This window comes from Phyllobates terribilis, unplaced genomic scaffold (assembly GCF_046119375.1).
Source record: "Phyllobates terribilis strain yellow unplaced genomic scaffold, ASM4611937v1 Scaffold_1__5_contigs__length_1240528914, whole genome shotgun sequence".
Lineage (NCBI taxonomy): Eukaryota > Metazoa > Chordata > Amphibia > Anura > Dendrobatidae > Phyllobates > Phyllobates terribilis.
Window position 1 is genome coordinate 780,323,830 of NW_027362761.1, and position 24,163 is coordinate 780,347,992.

The 24,163-nt window shown below is 41.5% G+C and overlaps 1 protein-coding gene across 1 annotated transcript in view; it reads right to left on the reverse strand.

The window, feature by feature from the left end:
• The window catches only part of ANTXR2 (ANTXR cell adhesion molecule 2), a 260,993-nt gene that overhangs the window by 186,409 nt on the left and 50,421 nt on the right, over nucleotides 1-24,163 (reverse strand). Inside the window, exon 5 of the mRNA XM_073637003.1 lies at nucleotides 4,301-4,382. Coding sequence (XP_073493104.1) covers nucleotides 4,301-4,382 — 82 coding nt within the window. The remainder of the gene's footprint in view (nucleotides 1-4,300; nucleotides 4,383-24,163) is intronic.

The following is a 24,163-nucleotide window of genomic DNA, read 5'->3' on the forward strand; positions in this document are numbered from 1 at the left end:
CTATCCAAAGATGTTGCCTCGTATTGAATCTTAACTTTATAGCAGGGACTATGTTGCCTTATCGCCTTATTGCCTTTAAGACTCATTTGTCAATAGATTTCTCAGTATGCAACAAAATAGATCTCTCAGATAGGTTAAGGCTGGTGTACTTACTTTCACTCAGAATGGATGTTTAATTAAAAAAAAAAATAAGTATTTGATAAGTCCATCTAGAGTGAAAGAGCTTGTATGAGTCCAAGTTATTTCAATCTGCACCCACCCAACCAGCCTGACTGACTGCTGCAGCTTGGCCTGAGCAGTGTGAGATTTCAGCAGCAGGGAGGATGAACACTAAGGAACTTGTCAATCAGTCTAGAAGAGATAGACAAATATTGAGTTCAAACTTTCAAGAAGAATTATACATCCATTCTGACAGGGACTTTATTGGGTCTAAAATATCTATAAAAATGGAATCTGCAACCGGGTTTATGTTTCCCAATCAGAGGGCAGCATAAAATAGAGACATAGACTCTGATTCCAGTGGTGTGTCCCTTACTTCTTGCTGTAGTTTTCATAATATCATGGGTTCATCTACTGTAGTTTTGCTATTTTTCTCAATGATGAGCTGTGTCTACCGGTGCCTCATTATTGACAGCAATAAATCTGGAAAGTATTGCCTCTATTTTATTTGGTCTAGGGCAGTGTTTCCCAAACCCCATCCTCACGGCCCCCCACAGGTCATGTTTTCAGGATCTCCTTAGTATTACACAGGTGAGAGAATTCCTGATGCCTTGATGATACTTCAATCACCTGTGTAATACTAAGGAGATCCTGAAAACATGACCTGTGGGGGGCCGTGAGGATGGGGTTTGGGAAACACTGGTCTAGAGCAATGTTTCCCAAACTCCAGTCCTCACTACCCCCCAACACATGATATTATAAGGATTTCCTTAGTTTTAGTATACGTGATGGAATTATTATTGAGGCATCAGAAACTGCCACAGGTTCTCTCACCTGTGCAGTGCTAAGGAAATCCTGAAATCATGATGTGTTGGGGGCTGTGAAGATGGAGTTTGGGAAACACTGATCTAGATTGTGAAGTTTGGTAACAGACACTCTATAACCTCTTACCGACATTGGAATTACTGGTACATCTTATGTCGGTTGGCTGTGTATGAAGTGGGCTCTGAAAATGAGCCCGTGCCACACTTAGCAAATGTAACACAGCCACCACCTTCCTACAACAGCTACAATTGCTGCTATTAATCCATTCAATGTCAGTTGTCATAAAGCCTCATTCAGATGACCCTGTATTACATCCATCTGAATGAGGCATTACACTGACTTAGCAGAGCCATGTATCTAATTCCATCATCTGTGATACGTTCCGCTGGGCCCTGTTTGTAATATCATCCTGTGTGATACACTCCATGTATCTAATTCCATCATGCATCATACACTCTGTGTATCTAACTCCATCCTGTGTGATACACTCCGTGCATTTAACCCCATTGTTTGTGATACACTCTGTGTATCTAACCCCATCTTGCGTGATACAATCTGTGTATCTAACCCTATGCTGCAAGATACACTCTGGGTATGTCTCCTCATCCTGTGTGATACACTCCATGTATCTAACTCCCCCCTGTGTGATAAATTCCATGTATCTAACCCCATCCTGTGCGATACACTCCGTGTATCGTATCTCATACTGTTTGATACACTTCGTGCTTCTAATCCCAACCTGTGATATACACTCTCTGTTACTAACTCCATTCTGTATCATACACTCCATGCGTCTATCTCCATTCTGTGTCCTAATCCCTGTGTATCTAACCCCATCCTGTGTGGTACACTCTGTATATCTTATCCCGTCCTGTGGACACACTCTGCTGAGCCCTGTATCTTCTCCCATCCTGAGTGATACACTCCATGTATCTAATAACATCCTGTGTAATACACTTTGCTGAGCCCTGTATCTAATCCTACCATGTGATACACTCTGTTGAGCCATGTATCTAATGCTATTCTGTGTGATACACTCTGTGTACCTAATCCGATCGCATGATAATCCACGTATTTAATCCCAGCAAGGGATAAAGTTTGCTTATCTAATTCCAACGTGTGATACAGTCTGTGCACCTAATTCCGTGTGTAGGTAGAGTGCACCAAATTGTAGACCTAAATAGTATGTAATTCTAAATACAAGGTGCTACATCATGTATGGGCATAACAATGTCAAAATGGGAAAGAAAAGGGCCAGTACACATGAGTTGTGCACACCCAATGAATCATTAAAAATATGTTTTTATTATAAACACCAGTAAACAATCAAGATAAATAATATAAAAACATTTAAAACCACATGAAAAAAGTGCAATGTAACAACACCCATATAAGCACAATAGGCAAGGAAACCATAATTTTATGAAATCATAAACAATTCAATTGTGCTAAACCTGAGGCTAACAATAGTGTGAATCAATGGGCGTCCCAATAAAGGTGCAATATGCACAGTATGCAATAACAAATAAGTAAAGGAGATAAAAGGCTTGTTCCTCACACCCTTGTTACCCGGGGCGTCCCCATAAAGGTGCAATATGCACAGTATGCAATAACAAATAAGTAAAGGAGATAAAAGGCTTGTTCCTCACACCCTTGTTACCCGGGGTGTCCCCATAAAGGTGCAATATGCACAGTATGCAATAACAAGTAAAGGAGATAAAAGGCTTGTTCCTCACACCCCTGTTACCCGGGGCGTCCCCATAAAGGTGCAATATGCACAGTATGCAATAACAAATAAGTAAAGGAGATAAAAGGCTTGTTCCTCACACCCTTGTTACCCGGGTTGTCCCCATAAAGGTGCAATATGCACAGTATTCAATAACAAATAAGTAAAGGAGATAAAAGGCTTGTTCCTCATACCCCTGTTACTCGGGGTGTCCCCATAAAGGTGCAATATGCACAGTATGCAATAACAAATAAGTAAAGGAGATAAAAGGTTTGTTCCTCACACCCTTGTTACCCGGGGCGTCCCCATAAAGGTGCAATATGCACAGTATGCAATAACAAATAAGTAAAGGAGATAAAGGGCTTGTTCCTCACACCCCTGTTCCCCCGGGCCACCACTTATCATGGATTATGTGAGTTGGTGCTAGACTTTTCCCTCCTTGATAGCCCACTCTAATGGGATTCTGTATATTGTTATGGACCCTGATTCTTTTTGTGCATATACCATGACCTTTCTTTTCCATCCTGTTATCTCCCTTATTAAGCGTTACCAGTTCTATAATATTATAGGAGATTAAAATAAAAACTTATTTTTATTGATTCATTAGGTGGGCACAACTCATATGTACTGGCCCAAGTACCTAATCCCAGCATGCAATAATGTCAGTGTATCTAAACACAGAAAGTGATAAAGTCTGCGTGTCTAATCCCTGAGTGTGATTCAGTTCACGCATCTAATCCCTGCACGTGTTACAGTTCGCTTGTTCAATACTTGTGAATGATACAGTCCCATGTGTCTAATCCCTGAGAGTGTTACAGTCTCCATATTTAATTCCTGAGCATAATAAAGTTTGCATATCTAATCCCTGTGCATGATGCAGTCAGCCTATCTAATCCAAAGGCATGATACAGTCCATGTATCTAATCTCAGCGTGTGATACAGTCTGCATATCTAATCCCAGTGGTACGGGGAGCAGCACCAACAAAAAGAATCGGTGCTGCCAACCATCCTCGCTGACACTGTCCATATTTTAGTATCATTTTGCAGTTACCAACAATAATCCTTCCTTATCCATTTGCAACAGCCAGAAGGCGAGGGGAGGTGTGACATCAGACACATAGGAGCAAATCCCACCTATATTTATTGCAGTCCTAATGTGAACTAGTAATACACTAGATTTTCATGGCAAATTTTAGCAGCTGCACCCCCTAGTGTTAAAAACTTAAATAGTTTCAGCTTTATACAACCTGTATGCCCATATTATTAGCTAAAAACGCTCAAATTGCGTGACAGATACTCTTTAAATTATTTTTCATAGTTTACACCATTATACCAAAAAAGTTACTATTTTTTTATTTATAAAACATTAATACTTTACATTTTATCAATAGGTAAAACAATATGACACATTCCCTTTAAAAACAGATGAATGCACTGCAGCCTGCAACAATCTTTTTGAACATGTAAAGTATACTTGTTTTAATGATGAAAAGTGTATGCTTCTTAGATATTCACATGGTGAAATATAATAGTATGTGTATAGTCATTAAATACATACAAGACATAAGTACATATATATTTACAACTTACTTGCATAAAACCTTCGTGCATGTATGTTTCACCAGCTACGGTCACTTTATTCAAATCTTGAAGTCCTTTATTAATTATGGTTCTGTAAAAAGATATTCAGAGCTCAGCATTTATAGAATTGCTAGATCTTCAGCAGATGAAACAGTGATTTTATCAAAAATACAACATGCAGCCCAATAAATGATAGAACGCTGGAATCAGATTCTCTTCCCCTACATCATGCTACTCTCAGATGGGGTAGATAAAAACTGGTGACAGAAGATCACAGACTAGTGTATTCCGTGATCACTCGCAGGCGCAGGAGTACAGCGCCGCAACTGCACATCACAGGACACTGTGACATGCAGGGGAGGGGGTTACTATTTTAATGAAGACAGTAGGCAGTGATTCCTTCCGGCCTTGGAAGGGATCATTAACATAAAGATAAAATATAAGATTTCACAAAACAAGACCATTAATATGAGGCATACATGTAGGACTAGATTAACATTTCTATCACCTGTATGGCCATATTAATATTATTATTATTATTTATTATTATAGCGCCATTTATTCCATGGCGCTTTACATGTGAATATTAGGTTATATACGTCCCAGGGGGTGACAGATTCCCTTTAAATAAGCTTTAAAGGACTTTGATAATGATGACTATCCTTAGGATAGTCCTGTCATATCGTTATCAGATTAAAGGAGCTCTCAGGGTCACTGGAATTCACACTGTAGGAAACCAGAATTCTACAGCTACAGGTGCTTCTCAATAAATTAGAATATCATCAAAAAGGTAATTTATTTCAGTTCTTCAATACAAAAAGTGAAACTCATATATTATATAGAATCATTACAAACAGAGTGATCTATTTCAAGTGTTTATTTCTGTTAATGTTGAGGATTATAGCTTACAGCCAATGAAAACACATCAGTCATTATCTCAGTAAATTAGAATACTTTATAACAACAGCTTGAAAAATTATTTTAAAATCAGAAATGTTGGCCTACTGAAATGTATGTTCAGTAAATGCCCTCAATACTTGGTCGGGGCTCCTTTTTCACAGTGATACTGTTGTTTTAGAATATTATCAAAAGTTTAGAGGCAGACTCTAAACTCCAGGGCAATGACACAGCTGTCATGTCTAAACATAGTGTTCTTGCTGATGCTTCATAAGCTTCATTTTACAAATGAAATGTTATATTTTAAAGTTGATCTTACTAAGTTTAGTCCTATTTTAATATATAGTGTCCACAATTGTTTTACAAAACTCCTGTTCATATATGAAAAGTTAGCAATGTGTATACTATATGATGACACTTGTTTATATGGATTCCTGTTTGTTTTTTTTCCCCACTTCCTTTTACTACAGAGTTAATCATTAAACTATACGAGAAACTTATAGGTGTCTAAAATTGTGAATGAAAGGATCAAAGGCTCACATAACTTCTTCAAACAGCTAAGTGGAGCCAAGAAACACATGGCACACTTTCCCGACACCCTGACTCAGAGCTTTGTTTCTAACAGTCAAGTTATGAATACTACTTGGGCCACGTGCACACGTGGAGTATTTGGTGAGTTATTTAGATCAGTATCTGTAAGCCTAAACCAGGAGAGGAACAATTAGAAGAAAAGTATAATAGAAACACGTCACCACTTCTGTATTATCACCCACTCCTAATATATAACTATATTGTTACGCCCATTCAATTAGATGGGACTATCCGAGGAAGCATTGTACCTTTTGTAAGGAAAAGGAAATATGTGGTCCTTGTAGACCATACATGTCAAACTCTGGCCCGTGGGTCAAATCTGACCCGTAGGGTGATTATATTTGGTGACACCAGAGCCACCACCACTATGCGGGGCCATTATACTGTATGGAGGACTGTGTGGGGCCCATTATACAGTATGGAGGACTATGTGGGGCCCATTATTCTGTATGGAGGACTGTGTGGGGCCCATTATACTGTATGGAAGACTATGTGGGGCCTATTATACTATATGAAAAGCTATGTGGGGCCAATATACGGTTTGCAGGACTATGTGGGGCCCAATATTCTGTATGAAGGACTGTGTGGGGCCCATTATACTGTATGGAGGACTATGTGGGGCCATTATTCTGTATGGAGGACTATGTGGGGCCCATTATACTATATGAAAAGCTATGTGGGGCCAATATACTGTTTGCAGGACTATGTGGGACCCATTATTCCTTATGAAGGGCTGTGTGGGGCCCATTATACTGTATGGAGGACTATGTGGGGCCATTATTCTCTATGGAGGACTATGTGGGACCCATTATACTGTATGGAGGACTATGTGAGACCCATTATACTATATGAAAAGCTATGTGGGGCCAATATACTGTTTTCAGGACTATGTGGGGTCCATTATTCTGTATGGAGGGCTGTGTGGGGCCCATTATACTGTGTGGAGGATTATGTGGGGCCATTATTCTGTATGGAGGACTATGTGGGACCCATTATACTGTATGGAGGACTATGTGGGGCCCATTATACTATATGAAAAGCTATGTGGGGCCAATATACTCTTTGCAGGACTATGTGGGGCCCATTATTCTGTATGGAGGGCTGTGTGGGGCCCATTATACTGTATACTGGTTGGCCCACGACGTTGTCCAAGTTTTTCATTTTGGCCCTCTGTGTATTTGAGTTTGACATCTCTGTTGTAGGCAAAGGGCTATATAGGAACATTTGGTGGCAGCTAGCAGGGTTACTATTTTTCCTTCACTCAAAGTGCTGCACATGTGTTGTGTATCGCATGGGGCAACTGAAGTTGACATGTCACTCGGCTACATACACATTGAGACGACTGTCCTGACCTTAATGCAGAGGTGTGGGCAGCAGCATGCCAGGTGACCGCTACTGTCGGCACACGGACTCATCAGCAGGCACTGGCTATCTTATAAATAATAGCTCAAGTACCTTCATGCACAACATTTTGGGCTAAACATACCATGATCATCTAATTCATGATGAGCTGTGGCATTCTCTACACCAGAAATGTTCCTCCACTACCAAACAGGAGTGAGATTTCTGGCGTAGTGCATGGTGGCATCCACTGCTCCTTCATACAATTTTAATGTGGTACCCTCAAATGAAAGCTGAAAGTCTGAACTGCAACTGCATCTGAATTGTTTTGTTTAAAATTCATTGTGGTAATGTCTAGAACCAAAATTAGAAAAATGTTGTCTCCGTCCAAATATATATGGACCTAACTGTATATACAAGACTATAATAATAATGAATAATGGTGGCTCCTGAATTATCAGCTGATATATATCCATTGATTTTAGCAATATTAAAATACCACATATCAGCCTTGGCTTTACATATATCAGCTGATATACAGCCAATGTGATGGCAGGCAGTTATAATAATAACACAATGACAACTAATTTGCAGCAAGCAAATTTACCTATAACATCCTTAGTCTATAAAGTCCACATCTGTCCTCTCTACAAAATGAAGAATCCTTCCTCAGATAGTCCTATCTAACTGACTGGAAATAACAATATAGTGGGGACTCCGATCTTTAGACTCTTCCCTTCCCTGAAACAACAGTACGCTATTGGTAAGGACAAGGGACTTTTTAATATATTTCAGAATTGTTGTTCTCAAATGATAGAAATAAAAAATACATTTCATCTACACACTCACATTTCTTTACCCTTCTTTCCTACACTTCTTATAGATTCCTTATTGAATCCTAAGGCTATGTTCACACATCTTGTTTTTTTCAGCATTTTTTATGCAAGTTTGCAGCTGCGTTTTACAGTACCAGCAAAGTCTATGAGATTCCGGAAATCTTTTTGCATGTTTTTTTGCAAAATAGACCATGTCACTTCTTTCAGCATTTTTCACCCATTGGAAGTAATGGGTAGTGAAAAAGCGCCGAAAAAACGCCTAGAGTGAACATAGCTTTCAGGTTTAGCTATGTTTTTAGTGAAAATAAGCAAGTACAACAGTATGTGAAACAAATTTATTTTTGTGATTTTACCATCTTGTCTTGGCCACTGAGATGGTAATTTGTACTAGGAGAGTTTAATTAAATTAGTGATGTGTAAGTGTAAACATTGGCTGAGCTATCTGTGAGATTGAACAATACCTGAAGCCCAGGGAGGTGTGAAATTGAACAATGCCTGTGCAACTGAATAGCACACCATAGTGTAAAAGTAAATTGTGTCATACAAACTCAATGCACCGCCAGTGTCTTAGGTAAACTATTCCTGAACAATTCACCTTCCTTACTGTTATGCCAAAATCAGAATGAGATACTTTTTTCACTCAACTTTATGTACATACATAAAAGAGACAAAAGGACAGAGAAAAAAATGCTGAAAAAAATGCACCAAAAAACAAGCAAAAAAGCAAGAAAAATCATGAACAACTTCCTGGCAAGAGATCAGGTTTTGCTGCAATTTTGTTGCAGAAAAAAACGCTGAAAAAACCATGATGTGTGAACATAGCCTAAGGCTAAAAACGTAACTAATTTTTAAGTCAATGGCGTTCAGATTGGAACATCAATGCAAAGTCCACATATAGTACACTTGCCAACTTTTAGGGAGGTAGCCCCAGGAAGTAGCATCTACAACATTTTCCCCCAGATAATCACACCTCCCTTTTTCAAGCTATGTCTTTTGCAATGACACTGCCATGACAAATCCAAACTTCTACAATTACTCCTGAATTAGTAGCTAGATGCTGGGATGCTCCATTTGAAGAAAGTAAAAAAAACTTTATGAAGTGGGGCTTTCTGAGAGGCTTCAGCAGTGCCTGGGAGATTTTCCAACTTTTCTGGAAGACCTCTCCTTTTTTCCAGGACCCTCCCAGGCAATCTGGAACAGTTGGCGAGTATGACATAAAAATATAAAGCTGTTGTGTAAGTACAATCAAATTATTGGGGAAACTAGTTACATGTACAAAAGATGTAAAAAGCAATATATCTTCCACCTTTAAAGGGAATCAGTTAGTAAAATTTGCTCTGGGCTATCAGAGGTGGTTCAGGATAGAGCAGTGAAAACTGAATACCTATTTTTCTGCTTTTAACATGAAACTTGTATTTTACTCAAATTAAACTGCCCTCCCTTTCTTGATTGACAGCAGAGACAGAGGCTTCACTGTCAATCAAGCAAGGGGGGTGATGCTAGCGGAAAGAAGCTAAGACGAGCCGAGAGCTATAAGTGCATTGATACACCCACCAATACAATTGTAAGTCTAATTTTAATATGAAGAAAATGTGAATTTCCGAGCAATGGTGAAATAGGTATCCATAGAAATGTTTTACTTTGCCCTATTCTGTTCTACCTCTGCTAGGCTAGAGCAAATAATACTGGCAGATTACCTTTAGAGGAAATTTGTCATCAGGTTTCCACTACCCCATCTGAGAGCAGTATTGTGTAGGGGTAGAGACACTGATTCCAGTGACGTGTCACTTAGTGGACTTCTTTCTATCAGTTCTTTAAATACTGAGGTCTGTAGAACTCTGCCCACACCACTAATTAGCAGTTTTCTTTGTACATTGTGTATAGGCAGAAAGCTGCCAATCAGTGATGAGGGCTGAGTTATACAAAGCTCATGAATATGGAGGACTACAGTGCACAAGGATTACTAATCCCATAATGATAATCAGTGAGTTTATCAAAACTATAGCATACAGCCCAGTAAGTGATTCATCCATGGAATCCTGGTCTCTGCCCCTACATCACGCTGCTCTCTGGTTAGGTGGCAAAAACCTGGTGATAGATTTCCTTTAAGAACATTATCTGCTGTAGATCAATGTTCCGAAGCAGTAGCCTAAATATCACATATTGCTCTCAGGTTGTCAATAGTTGATACCATTTTAAACCAGTGAGAAGCTCAGGCATTTTTTTGCAAACTTTATCCGCAAAATGGTAAAAGAGAAATTGAACTATTGATAAAATCAACTCTTCCATTCAAGTCAATAGATCAGGAAAAAAATATGGACAGAAATGGATGTCTATGTTATATCTCTGTGCTGTCTGCTGTTTTTACTGACTGCTAGAAAAGTTTGTGAAACTTTCATCAGTTTATTTATATGAGAAAAACAGATGATATTCAGATGGTAAAGATGGACACATGGACCAAAAACAAATGAAAAAATGAAAATGATATCCAAATCTTTGCTTGTGAATTGCTGTAGCATGGAAGAATAAGTTAGCTACAAATATTAAGTGGACCGCGCTCTACTTTATACAAATCTAACAAACAGCATATGTTGCTAAATGAGTCATTTATAGTCTTAAAAAGGATGAAGCGAAGTTCCAGGAATCAAGGATTTTTCATTTTTTTCTCTTAATCATCCTCCATTTTTAAGATTATTGGTTCGGATTTTGCATATAATAAAATCACTATCATTAGGACTTGCACATTATCACTGGCACTTGTCAGCAGAATTACAATAACTAAAATGTAATAGTGTTACCAGGGTCAGCGCGCAGCACCGTGCAGCAGACACTGCACAGTATGACTGCCACCATGGTAATATAATTGGCAGGCACTGGAATATTATAGCATCAGTAGATTTTAGCAGCGGGATTAGAACAATACCATTGTCAGATAACAGTGTTAAGAACACCTAAAGGCCCCGTCACACTTAGCGATGCTGCAACGATCCCGACAACGATATGACCTGTCAGGGATCGTTGCTGCGTCACTATGTGGTCGCTCGTGAGCTGTCAAACAGGCAGGCTCACCAACGATCAGGGGAGTAGCGACATCGTGGAAAGAATCTTTCCACGATGTCCTGCTCCTGGTTACCAGCCTGCTGAAGCAGGAGCAGGCTGGTAACCATGGTAAACATCGGGTTACTAGGGGCACACACGCACCTAGTAACCCGCTGTTTATCATGGTTACCACTCTGCTACGGTGAGCGGGAGGTTACCGCTTACTTTAGCAGGCTCGTAACCATGATAAACAGCGGGTTACTAGGTGCGCGTGTGCCCCTAGTAACCCGCTGGTCACACACAGCGATGTGTGCTGACCAGCGGGAGGGCAACGACCAAAAAAAGGTCCAGGACATTCTGCAGCGATCAGCGACCTCACAGCAGGGGCCTGATCGCTGCAAAGTGTCACACATAGCGACATCGCTGGTGAGGTCGCTGTTGCGTCACCAAAACCGTGACACAGCAGCGATCTCGCTAGCGATCTCGCTATGTGAGACGGGGGCTTAACTCAACTTGGCTTCCAAGTCAGGTTTGGTTGCTAGATTTTTTATCAGTACAAAATACAGCAGGTTCCTACCTATCCTGAATATGTTGGAGAGATCCATTTGAATGAGGTTGCCTTATCGTAGCAAATGGGCTTATACAATTTGAATGAAAACCAATCAAAATGAGTATTAAAAGGATATGTCAGTAGGATCAACCCTCCTAAGCCATCTATATGGCCATGCAGGTCATATGAAGCTGAATAAAATGACGTCTGGAAACCAGAATGAAGGACACAATCATTAGGAATTTTTAAAATTGTTATTCTGCTTGCTTATATAGCGCCATTTAGTGCTTTACAGCTTTTAGAGCTTTATTATCTCTCCCCATTGGGGATCACAATTTCATATCCCTATCCGTATGTATTTGGAGTGTGGAAGAATACCAGAGCACCAGGAGGAAACCCACGCAAATATGGGGAGAACATACAAACTCCTTGCAGATGTTTTGTCACGGGTGTGTCAGATGTGACAGTCAGTCGCCCTGCAGTTGGCTGCAGAAGATCTCTCCGCTTGGCATTACAGACACCTTCTTAGCTGTTTCACTTTAGGACCCAGGGGCTACCTCCTTCCTGCTAATTGACACCATGGCCTGGGTGTTTAAACAGTTCACTTTGCAGCAGGAAGGGGTCTTTGATACTTACATATTTCCTTGTGAATGCTTGGAGCTCTCAAACTGCTATCTTCCTCTGTGGTGCTAGGAGGAGGCTTGGAGTTATCTCTCTGAAGTCGGCAAATGCTAAGCTACTTTGCCTCCCTTGTTGTCTTTAGTAGTTAGTGGGGATTGACTAATGTTCATCCCTCCCTTCCCTATCCAGGGCCAAGTGCTAGGGAAATACAGGGTTTAGGTTCGCGTGCGGCAATTGGTGAGGAACCAATATAGGAACCTTAGTGGAGACAGGATGATATCAGATCAGCCTAGGAGGTCTCCACTTACCCCTTTCCCTAGAGTCTGGGCTCCCTTACCCCCTTCCCTTTGTGTTGCACTTAGTCTTTCACACACCTTGCGTGACATGTTGTGCTTGGTGGGAATCAAATCCAGGACCCCAGCAAAGCAACAGTGCTAACCACTGAGCCACCATGCAGCACTAAAAAAATATAATAATTACTGGTTTTGTATTATTATAATTCCATTTTATTAGTTGCTAATCGCTAATGGTTCAACTGCTGGTACCCCTCTTAACTATGAGAGTTCTTAATCATGGGAATCCCCCATTGGAATAGAGCAATGGTTGAACATGTACATTCCATGCCATTCCATTCAAAGTCAAAAGGACTTATGTAGATAGCCAAGTAAAGTGATCGGCTATATTTATTCACTCCAGAGACAATGAATAGATTCTGTGGTTACTACTGTGGGGATCCTAACCAATCATGAGACTTATCGTTTTCAACTTCAAAATAATTTTTAGCAGGGTGTACAGGTCCTTTACACAATGCGATAGGTTGGCCCACTTCATCCTGCACAAATTGGAGTCTCAAAATCTTTTATGAAAATTAAGCTTAGAGTCCTACCCTATTTGTTATGAGCCTTCTATTAGCAACCATAATCCTGACATAATTGGATTTACAGTATCTCTGTAAATTTCATATACTGGCACTTTCTATCTGTGTGGGACTTCTAAAAAATATTGCAGAAACATTTCAAGATTCTGTTGACCCTTATATAGTAATTTACGAAATGAAGAGACAATCACTAGCACTGTCTAGGGCAGTGCTTCTCAAAGTGTAAGTAGACCACATTGTTGGCTCTGCATAGTAGCTAGTGAGGGGCAGGTGGATAGGTAATATTGACAGGGGCAATTATACAATGCACAGGCATTTCTATGACAAATTAGGAAACAGTTTTCAATGCTGACATGGACATTGACCAGTGGTTAGGCTTAGGCATCAACATGTTCTGGTTGGTGAGGCCTAAGTAGAAAATCGTTGGGCCTGCTCATTCTAAACTAATAGTCTTGCACAATAAACCGGCTTATAGTAAAAACTTTAATGACTTAATGATGCCTAGACATCTTGTAATGTCATGCTATAAAGAAATTAGCCAAGCCCATAAAACATAATAATATAATTGTTCCAACTTGGATCGTAGCAGTTGAATCATTATGACATGCCCTCTTCTTTTTTCCTGTTAATTATGATCATCATTGGGGAAAACATCATGGGAAATTCATAGCATTAATTAATGAAATATTACATTAAAAATATGTTATTAGTCACATTGTGGAACCTTATATTTTTTCTTAAAGTACAACAGTGTCGAAAATTCAGGGATCTGGCACACCACTGTTACGTACTTTTGTGCACAGATGTTTCTATGTATCAACTGAATTGCTAAATGTCTGGAAAAATATTTGTTGAATCTGCATCAAAATTGCCCGCCAACGTTAGCTTGGATTCATTTGGCAGACAATGAAATTTGCTGTGTATTAATTAAAGCATTTTATGTAGTATATATATTTTGTTTTGCGCTTTCATAGCGTGCTATTTTGACATGAATTTTTTTCTCTTTTTCTAAAAAATTTAATAAAATTTGACCAGAAATTATGAAAATAAGGAATAATATACTGAAAAATTGTGTTTTGTTGAATGTTATTATTATGTCACTTGCAGCATTATGAGTTCTACGCATAGACGTTCTCCAATAGTGTCAGCAACAACAGCTCATTCAGCCCAGTTTGATACACAATGAATCAGTTATTTGTTAATCAGGATTACAACACAATTGTGGTCTTGGAATGTCAGGGAAACTTCCCAAAAAAGGGTGACCTCACAGTCTCTATCCTGGATTCTGCATCCTGATGCCAGGAAGGACAAGTAATTTGTTCTTCTAGGGCAGGGGTCTCAAACACGCGGCCCGCGGGCCGCATGCGGCCCCTGAGGCTGCTTTATGCGGCCCGCAGGCACAGACCCCTTGACAATCCCGACCTGGTCCAGGAGGAGCCGCCGACAGCAGCGCTGAATTGCCACACAGAGACCGTCTCCCAGCACTGCATTTCCAATGCCAGCCGCTGGCCAATCAGAGGCCAGCAGCTGATATCTGCGTGTCGGCGCAGCGAGTATGACGTCATTGCCATATGCAGATGTCAGCTGCTGGCCTCTGATTGGCCGGCGGCTGACATTGAAAATGCTGTGCTGGGAAACAGTCTCTGTGCGGCAATGCAGCGCTGCTGTCGGCGGCTCCTCCTGGACCAGGTCGGGATCGTCAAGGGGTCGGACTCTGTGGTGCCTGCGGGCCACATCTGCAGGAAGGCCGCCGAGGGAACGGAGGACAGGTGAGAATCATCTTTTTTTTTTTCTATTTTATGTGTGTGAAGAACAGCACAGGGGGCACATAGCCACAAGAGGGGACCTGGATGGGGCACATAGCCACAGGATGGGGACCTGGATGGGGCACATAGCCACAAGATGGGGACCTGGGACCTGGATGGGGCACATAGCCACAAGATGGGGACCTGGATGGGGCACATAGCCACAAGATGGGGACCTGGATGGGGCACAGAGCCTCAAGATGTGGACCTGGATGGGGCACATAGCCACAAGATGGGGACCTGGATGGGGAACATTGCCACAGGACGGGGACCTGGATGGGGCACATAGCCACAAGAGGGGACCTGGATGGGGCACAGAGCCACAAGAGGGGACCTGGATGGGGCACATAGCCACAGGATGGGGACCTGGATGGGGCACAGAGCCACAAGAGGGGACCTGGATGGGGCACATAGCCTCAAGATGGGGACCTGGATGGGGCACATAGCCACAAGATGGGGACCTGGATGGGGCACAGAGCCACAAGAGGGGACCTGGATGGGGCACATAGCCACAAGATGGGGACCTGGATGGGGCACAGAGCCACAAGAGGGGACCTGGATGGGGCACATAGCCTCAAGATGGGGACCTGGATGGGGCACATAGCCACAAGATGGGGACCTGGATGGGGAACATTGCCACAGGATGGGGACCTGGATGGGGCACATAGCCCCAAGATGGGGACCTGGATGGGGCACATTAGTACAAGATGGGCGCCAGGATGGGGCACGTTGCCACAGGATGGGGACCTGGATGGGGCACATAGCCACAAGATGGGGACCTGGATGGGGCACATAGCCACAAGATGGGGACCTGGATGGGGCACAGAGCCACAAGATGGGGACCTGGATGGGGCACAGAGCCACAAGATGGGGACCTGGATGGGGCACAGAGCCACAAGATGGGGACCTGGATGGGGCACAGAGCCACAAGATGGGGACCTGGATGGGGCACAGAGCCACAAGATGGGGACCTGGATGGGGCACAGAGCCACAAGATGGGGACCTGGATGGGGCACAGAGCCACAAGATGGGGACCTGGATGGGGCACAGAGCCACAAGATGGGGACCTGGATGGGGCACAGAGCCACAAGATGGGGACCAGAGCCACAAGATGGGGACCAGAGCCACAAGATGGGGACGTGGATGGGGAACATTGCCACAGGATGGGGACCTGAATGGGGCACATAGCCCCAAGATGGGGACCTGGATGAGGCACATTAGTACAAGATGGGCGCCAGGATGGGGAACGTTGCCACGTTGCCACAGGATGGGGACCTGGATGGGGCACATAGCCACAGGATGGGGACTTGGATGGGGAACATTACTACAAGATGTTTTCCATTATTACTATATGATGCTAATTGTAAGACAATATTACTGTATGTGGCCAATTGGGGGAAATAAAATTGTAAAAAAAATAAAAAATAAAATAAAGCATGAAAAAATATTGGGCACTAAAAATGCTGTTTTATATGTAAACTAAAGTAAACACAAAAAAGTGCACGTTTATTATCACCACATCCATAACGACCCAAGCCATAAAAAAATAAACACGGCAAAAATGTTCAAAAGGTGTATACAAAAAAAATGGTATCACTAAAAATGTCACATTGAACAAAGAATGCGGCCCCCCAAATTCAAATTTTTTCCATGTGCGGCCCATATACCCAGCCGAGTTTGAGACCCCTGTTCTAGGGTGATCAATGCTTTGGGCTGACATCTAAAAACACTTTAGGGGTTCAGATTTATTTTAGGGTTCTAAAATCAACTTAGAGTCCGGACTGGGGTTTGTATTCAAAAGGCTACATGTAATACTTGCGTTAGTTATGGAAGTTTGGGTCATTGATGACATAAATAGGGAATATCGCAAAAATTAAATAAGTAGTAGAGATGATTGAATCTGCCAAGATTCGAAATGACCAAATCACATAAATTTCACAGGAAAATTCAATTCACAACAAAGTTGTTCGATGTGAATTGAATGTTCCTTATTATGCCCCAGAGTATAATATACGTATTATGGCCAAGAGCATAATAAACATAGGATAAAAAAAATAATAATATTCACCTCACCAGTCACTGGTCCCCTGCCCCTTCAGCCTGTCGTCCAAGCCACCAGACTTCTTTTCACCCTCCCTTATTGAGCACATTCTCTTTGGCCTGCTTTACCCCATGCCACGTCTTCCATGACCAATGAGGACTCTGACATCACTGTGTACCATGCATGTCATGATGTCACAACACTAAGCCATGCATCATCAGAGGCTTAGTCAGCACCTTGGGGGGTGCATGTTGTGGCTATCAGAGTGCATTGAAAGTAATAGAGCGGTGAGCAGAGAGCACATCCTAAGCATGTGTCACAATTGAAAACTGGTGGGTTTCACACTTGATGAAATCCCATTTCAGGATTGTGACAGCAGCTACTGCACTGACTGCAACACAGTTCCCTGATGGTGTCCCAATGCATGCTGGGAGACTCAAATGAAACATCATCGAATGTAAGAAAAAAAAAACAGTAAGAGTAGAGAAGGAGTGACAGGGAATTTTTAATTGCAGTACATTACAAAAGTTGATAGTTTTTAAAATTAAATTGTTAAACATTACTATTGAATTAACAGTTTGGACAACACCTTTAGCTTGGTCTAACAGATTTAGATTTCCAATGTTGACAGCTAGTGATGTTCTTGATGCTAGATATAGCATCGGGGTGCTCAGGTATGCTTGTTACTCAATCGAGTATCGCGGGTGCTCGAGCGACATGTTAGAGTCCCCGTCCCACCTGTTTCGAGGCTGTTAAACAGCCAATAAACATGCAGGGATTGCCTACCATACACAATAATGCCGTAGGTACAGTATGTTGGCTACTGCCATTACTGTGATTGGCCTTCAGCATCGCTTCACTGGGTCTTATATAAGACCCGGTGACGCGATGTCTGGCACACTCCCCTCTGGAAGCAGTTCAGGAAGAGTTTATCTAGGAGGGAGAGCTTAGATTACAGCAGGCATATACACAGTGTTTAAATGCTATTGCAGTACTTGTATACCGCTGCTGCATCATAAAAACAAAAGTCCTTTTCAGTGCTACATACTGGTCTTTCTCTAGTAAAACCGCTGTTACCTGCATTCAGTGTAGGGATAGCTGGTGGAGGAGGGATAGTTTTGGATTAGAAGCACATAGGCAGGGTTTATTGCCTTATAGTTCTTCTATAGGTATACTGCTGCTGAAACCTAAAAACAAAAGTCCTTTTTAATATTTTCTTTTCCCTATTAATACCGGAAAGTTTGCAGGCATATGTTATATACCAAATTTAAAATGTGCAAGGTGTGAGGTAAGGGACAGGGAAGTGGATGTGATGCTGATGGTGCACACAAAGGACGAGGCCGTGGACCAAACTTCTCAACCCCACCGGATGACAGCAGCGGAACATAAAGCCAATTCAAATGTTTCTTTTTTTTCTGGTGTATTCCCATGCACCCCTTCACACCCAAAAAAGGGTACACGGTTCATGGTCTCTTCTTGTCCGCTTCCTCCTCCACCATATCAACAGGGTCATCATGCGGCCCTCGCACATAATTTTTAGAGGGTCATCAGGCAAGCCTCACTCATAATTTTTAGATTGTTATCAGGGGGCCCTCACTTATAATTTTTAGAGGGTCATCATGCAGCCCTCACTCATAATTTTTAGAGGGAAACAGACGTCCCATCGCTCATAATTTTTAGAGGGTAAACAGGTGGCCCTCGCTCATAATTTTTAGAGGGTCATCATGTGACCCTCGCTCTTAATTTTTCCAGAGTGTGTATGATGCCCGCCTTCATCATTTTTACATGATGTGTATAATGTTTTTTAGCTCTTGCACTTAGTGCATATGTTTTACCAGTCTAGGAGTCTCACTACCTAACAACTTTAAGAGAATGAGTATGAGGCCCTCTTTATGTCTAATACAGGGTGTATCGGGGTCCCTCTTCATTCTAATTTTTGTCAGTTTTTGCATTGTCCACATAGGCTTTGTGAGTTTCAGAGTCCCTCCTTCATAAATTAAACAGGATGTGTCTAAACATGTCACAGACACCACATGCATAGATAAGGCAGTAAAATGTGAAAATTACATTTACTGGTGACTGTTTCCTAACATTTTTACCAGTAAAATCCATTTTATTTGCGGTTTTGTATGTTTTATTGTCAATCCATATAAGTGGAGTAATATTCTGACAACATTGTTACCAGCAGCAACCTGGGAGTCAGAGATGCATCCAGTCATCTTCCCCATGCTGTTCCCATTCCATTTGAATGCTGTTTCCATCCAATTCAGTGACTTTCCAGCCTCCTAGCCCTTCTGTTTTGAGGAAAAATGCTTGAGGTTCCCATTGACTTCTATTATACTTGGTAACCAAGTGAAGCCCATCAGAGCGTCCGACCTGCTCAATTCGAGTACCGAGCACTCAAGCATTTTAGTGCTTAATCATTACTATTGACAACCACTAGAAGCAGCTATTACAAAAGTGGGCATCACCAGGCACCATAAAAACCTTTATTGGAATATAATTTAGAATTATTATTATAAAATAGTTACAGTTATAATAGCTGCCATAAGTGGTTCCCCACATCCAGTGGTGTCCAAATCATGCAATTATCAGACTACGATAACAACAAAAACAGCTGAACATAACATTAAATGGCTTCACAATGGAGGAAATTTCAGGAACACATACTCTATTACCTGTTTTATCCTTATAAGGGGGAGTCATAAGAACATTTATACATGTGCAGCTAGTGCTAAAATCTCCATAAGGAGTTTTCAGATTCCAAAAAAAATGTTTTCCTATTAACAGCTAAAAAAAATGTGCTGCTCTTTTCAGGCCTCACTTTTCCTTTTGATGGATATATATGTTCTCAGGAATATCTATTCTTGTGTTGGTGCTCTGTGGTGGCTGTGATGGTGTGCCTGTGGGATGATGTGTCCCGGAGCCATGGGGGTTTTGCCTTGAAGCATTTTTGCTGTGGAGCATCAGGTTGCTCTAACTGCTGTTGTGTTGTAGATTTGGTGGTGGTTGGCGCATGGTGTTAGGAGGGCGGTTGCAGACAACTTTATTTTAATGGAATGCAACCGACCCCGGGGTCCGCAATGCAGCCTAATGGACTGCTGCCGAACACTTTCCGGGTGGAAAGGACAACTAAACTGATAACCCGTCCGTGTTAACACCACACCGGACCGGGTATAGCGGTTCGCTCTATCTCCGTTAACTGCACGGGAGAAGAGCGACCGGCGACGCACCTAACAACTATCTTAGCCCTTCGTGACAATGCACACGGAAGGGTAAGATGGTTCGCACAATCTCCAAGAACCGCAGGGAGACGTGCGACCGTGGGAGAAGCAGTAGCCCTGTCTTTGATACAGGCGCTACGCTATGGGGAATGGCGCTAAAGTGGTTCACACAATCTCCAAGAACCGCAGGGAGACGTGTGACCGGAGAAGAAGCAGTAGCCCTGTCTTCGGTACAGGCGCTACGCAATAGCAGACGGCACTAGTATGTGGGTGTGATACCCGCCGGGTATTCGTGCACTCAGCCGGCATGCTACCGGACTGAGCAGACTCGCTCTATATGGCTCAAGCTACCTGCCTGCATAAAGCTATGGCTCTTCGAGGAGCCAAGAGTTCAAGCGTGCACACCACAACCAACCAGCTCAAATGATCTGCGCGCCGCCATGTTTGTGGGCGGGCCTTTTAAAGATTAAGCCCTGCCCCACTGTCGCACCATTGGTGACGACACCCGTGACCAATCAGGCGGTGCCAGGTCACTGGATCAGCTGGTTCTTGAACCACCAATCACGGTCCGCCATGTCACGGACATGCTCAGTGCGGCGCATCTCGGACTTAGGCTGCCGGAGCCCTGACTCCCTCCGCAACCTATACTTCATAGTGCTAGGCACAAACACCCGAGATACAACTCGAGTATCTCGTGCACTAGCTAGGCGTTGGGACTGAAGGAAATGCTGTGCAATATCAGCCCCAGCTGGACCTGAATGGGAGACCACAGAATCCTCAGATGGCTCTGAACCCATTTCAGATCCAGCAAACACCCGACGCCTAACACATGGCGCCGTACCTTTTAAGTTAGGGACCCACTGAGAGGTTCACCATGACGTGGTAGTGCTCTTCATACAGTCTGATCAAATGTTAAACTAAGAACCTCATGATCAGTTTTGTAAATTTTTGCTTAGCGGCATTAGATCAATGTATGGTTTTTGGATGTGCGGTCCATGTCTTTCTACAGCTATGATATGTTGTCAAGAATATTATTGTTGCAAACCTCCGAGAGAATACTGTGACATATTCGGTAAAGGACCTCCATTGACTACACTTTAACTTTTTTTATTGCCGACTCTGTACAGGAAAACGTAGCTCTATGCATTTCTATATAGTTAAAAAAGGTCTACTACCACATACAGTACCAACCCAGATTATAATAAAACATCACTTTCTGGCATGCAATAGGTACATGAGGCTCTGTGGATATGTTCAGCTTATGTGCCGGGAACATATGGGAGGTTATTCATTTTGTGTGTGTTTTATAGAGTCCACTGGCAGAGGTGGTCTATATTATGTAATGTTTTAGCAACAGTATTTATGTTTGGGCTGGATAAAATAATTCATTTAACAACCACTGTTTTATATTAAAAAACGCAAAACTACAGATTTTATGAAGATATTTGTTTTACTGTAAAAAAAAAGTGCCACTTAACTTCTAAAGCACTTACTATTGGGATTAAAAAAAATTACTAGGCAAAAAATGTTAACTATTCTGTAATTTCACCATTGTATATTAAAAGTGTGATTTGTGAATAACAAGTGGCTTATAAAAGTTTATAGATAAAGATATATAGTGTAGCAGAAGCGTCAGGAAATGTGTGTCAGTCACTGGTCATGTAAACAGGAGATGAGAAAGATGAAACCACAGGAAATGAAGAAATCCGTGAACAAAGTGATGCAAAATGTATATGCAGTTCAGTTTAATAGCTATGTGAACAGAATTAAACGGGTACAGTGTATTCTGAAATGCAATTAAGAAATAGTACATAGAACTACAATGTGATGAAATACCATATTGCTTATTGACGCGGTTAACCAAAATCCTAAACAATTCAAGTACTAAACAAAACATTTTTTTTACCAAAACTTACTAAGGAATAGTAAAAAAAGGTGAAAAATTAAAGATTATAGAGTTCAGTTTGTAAATTCACACAAAGTAAATGTTTATTCGAGTTTTAGAATCAGTGAATTGATAGGTTTCATTGGACAGCCGGAGTCCTCCTGAGCAGGTATCTTAGACACCTAAACTTCTTAGGAAACTGTTCAGATAGCTTGGACTTACTCATGCTTCATTTATTAGTAATAATGAAGCATGGTGGAATTATTTAGGTGTTCTGATATTGGGTAAAAGAAAAACACTCTAAAAAGTCAATACAAAAATAAAAAAAATGTTACCATTAGGTCATCTCTTAGGTAATCTCTTAAGTAATCGATGTGGAAAAAGTACTGGGTTAGCAGAGAGAGAAAGATCTTGCAAACATGCGTGAGATCTCACACTTTCAGTGCAAGAGGGGTTGTGGAGGGTTGTGGGATCCCATTCTGCATGCCAGAATGCCACAACCCAGAACTTTCAAAGGGAATTAGGAAGCATTCTGCACACTTTGATAATAGATAATATTTACAGAAATGACCTGAGACTGCCCATTCTTTTATTAAATAAAAAGGGCAGCCCCAAACTGATGACAGGTACTCTTTAAGTGATTTTTGCAACAGCACAGGACCATGTTCTATGGCGTATAAAATATTATTTTATTACACTTACTAAAATAATTAATCTTTCAAATGTGCACTGATGTCTTGGTTCAGCACTACTCTCACCATCCCAGCAACCCCACTTTTGCATTGGTCTTGACACAGGACCAAGCTTACTCTATCTTTCTGTGTGCTTGCTGGCTGGCTTTCTCATTTCAATAGTTATCCTAAGTCACATGGCAAGGCTTGTTAAAGGGTCAATATTGACTTTTAGGATTGCTACTTTCAGTATGTGGCAGTAGAGTTCAAGTCCTATTCCTCTGTGAAGAGATAATTTGCATATTTAATTTTCCAGTGGAGCATAGGATGGCCTATAAGTCTCCTTACACTGACATGACGGGTATGTCACTATCCACAAGGAGAAACGTTACCCCTTAGACCAATAATTACTGTTATGTTCTGCTACAAGCACTAAGGAAAGACAGGAGATCTGTCCCTACAATAGAACTAAACTGGATCCCTACGATGTAATGGGGAACCTGATCCTGCGATCAGACCCGCTAAAGTCCTCGGCTAGTCTGTACGAAGACCTATAGATGCAAGGGAGGGATCCCTACAAGAACTAGGGACTGGGATAAAGTTGGACACCTCCTAGCAGAAATTGTAGCAGTAAAAGACAAACACACAACATAGAACATAGAGTTCAGAAGACCTAGCAAAACTAACAGAGAAAGGTAACAGAGTACCAAGCTAGCTCAAGAGTAGAAAATACAATGAAGTCCAGCAAGGCCAGGAGGGCGGAGCCGGATTAAATAGGCAAAAATGGTCATGTGACCAGCAAACTAGAAAAAACCTAACAGGAGAGTTCTAACAATTACACCAACACTCTTCTCTATCGTCTTTAATGCACAGTGAGAAAGGGAGTAGAGGTGCTGAAATAAGAACATTGGAGGCAATTAAATTCCATTTCGAACATAGTTTTGTACAGCGGGACAGCCCATTTGAAACCAATATCCCAGGTAAGGCAGAGAGAAAATGGTTACAGATGGTGCTCACTTTACTGTCATATGATTTCTAATTCTTAGCTATAGTAAGTAAGATTAAATAAGAGATCAAATATAATAACGGTATTAGATGTCAAGAAAACAAAGCAAATTGATGAATTAGGAGAAAGGGAATAGGCATCACAGCAATTCAGACACCACTATATGCTTGTAGGTTTAAGTGGATGTAAAATACAACTAAGAAGACATCAGGCATCAAGTAATGAGCTAGAGCAAAGTAATTAACTTTGGCATGCATTCAACTGGAGAAAGACAAGTTCTATCCACATGGTTCATTGTAATTCAATGTAACAGTTAGTCAGGGACAAAAACTGACACACAGTCACAATCACAACTAATCAACTGAAGGCTAAAATAGCAATAATGTTTAGGCTATGTTCACATGTCCAGTAGTCATCAGTTAGAATGGATCCAGCAGCAATCCGTTAACAAAAAAAATTGTACAGACACAAATTCTTGTCCAGCTAAA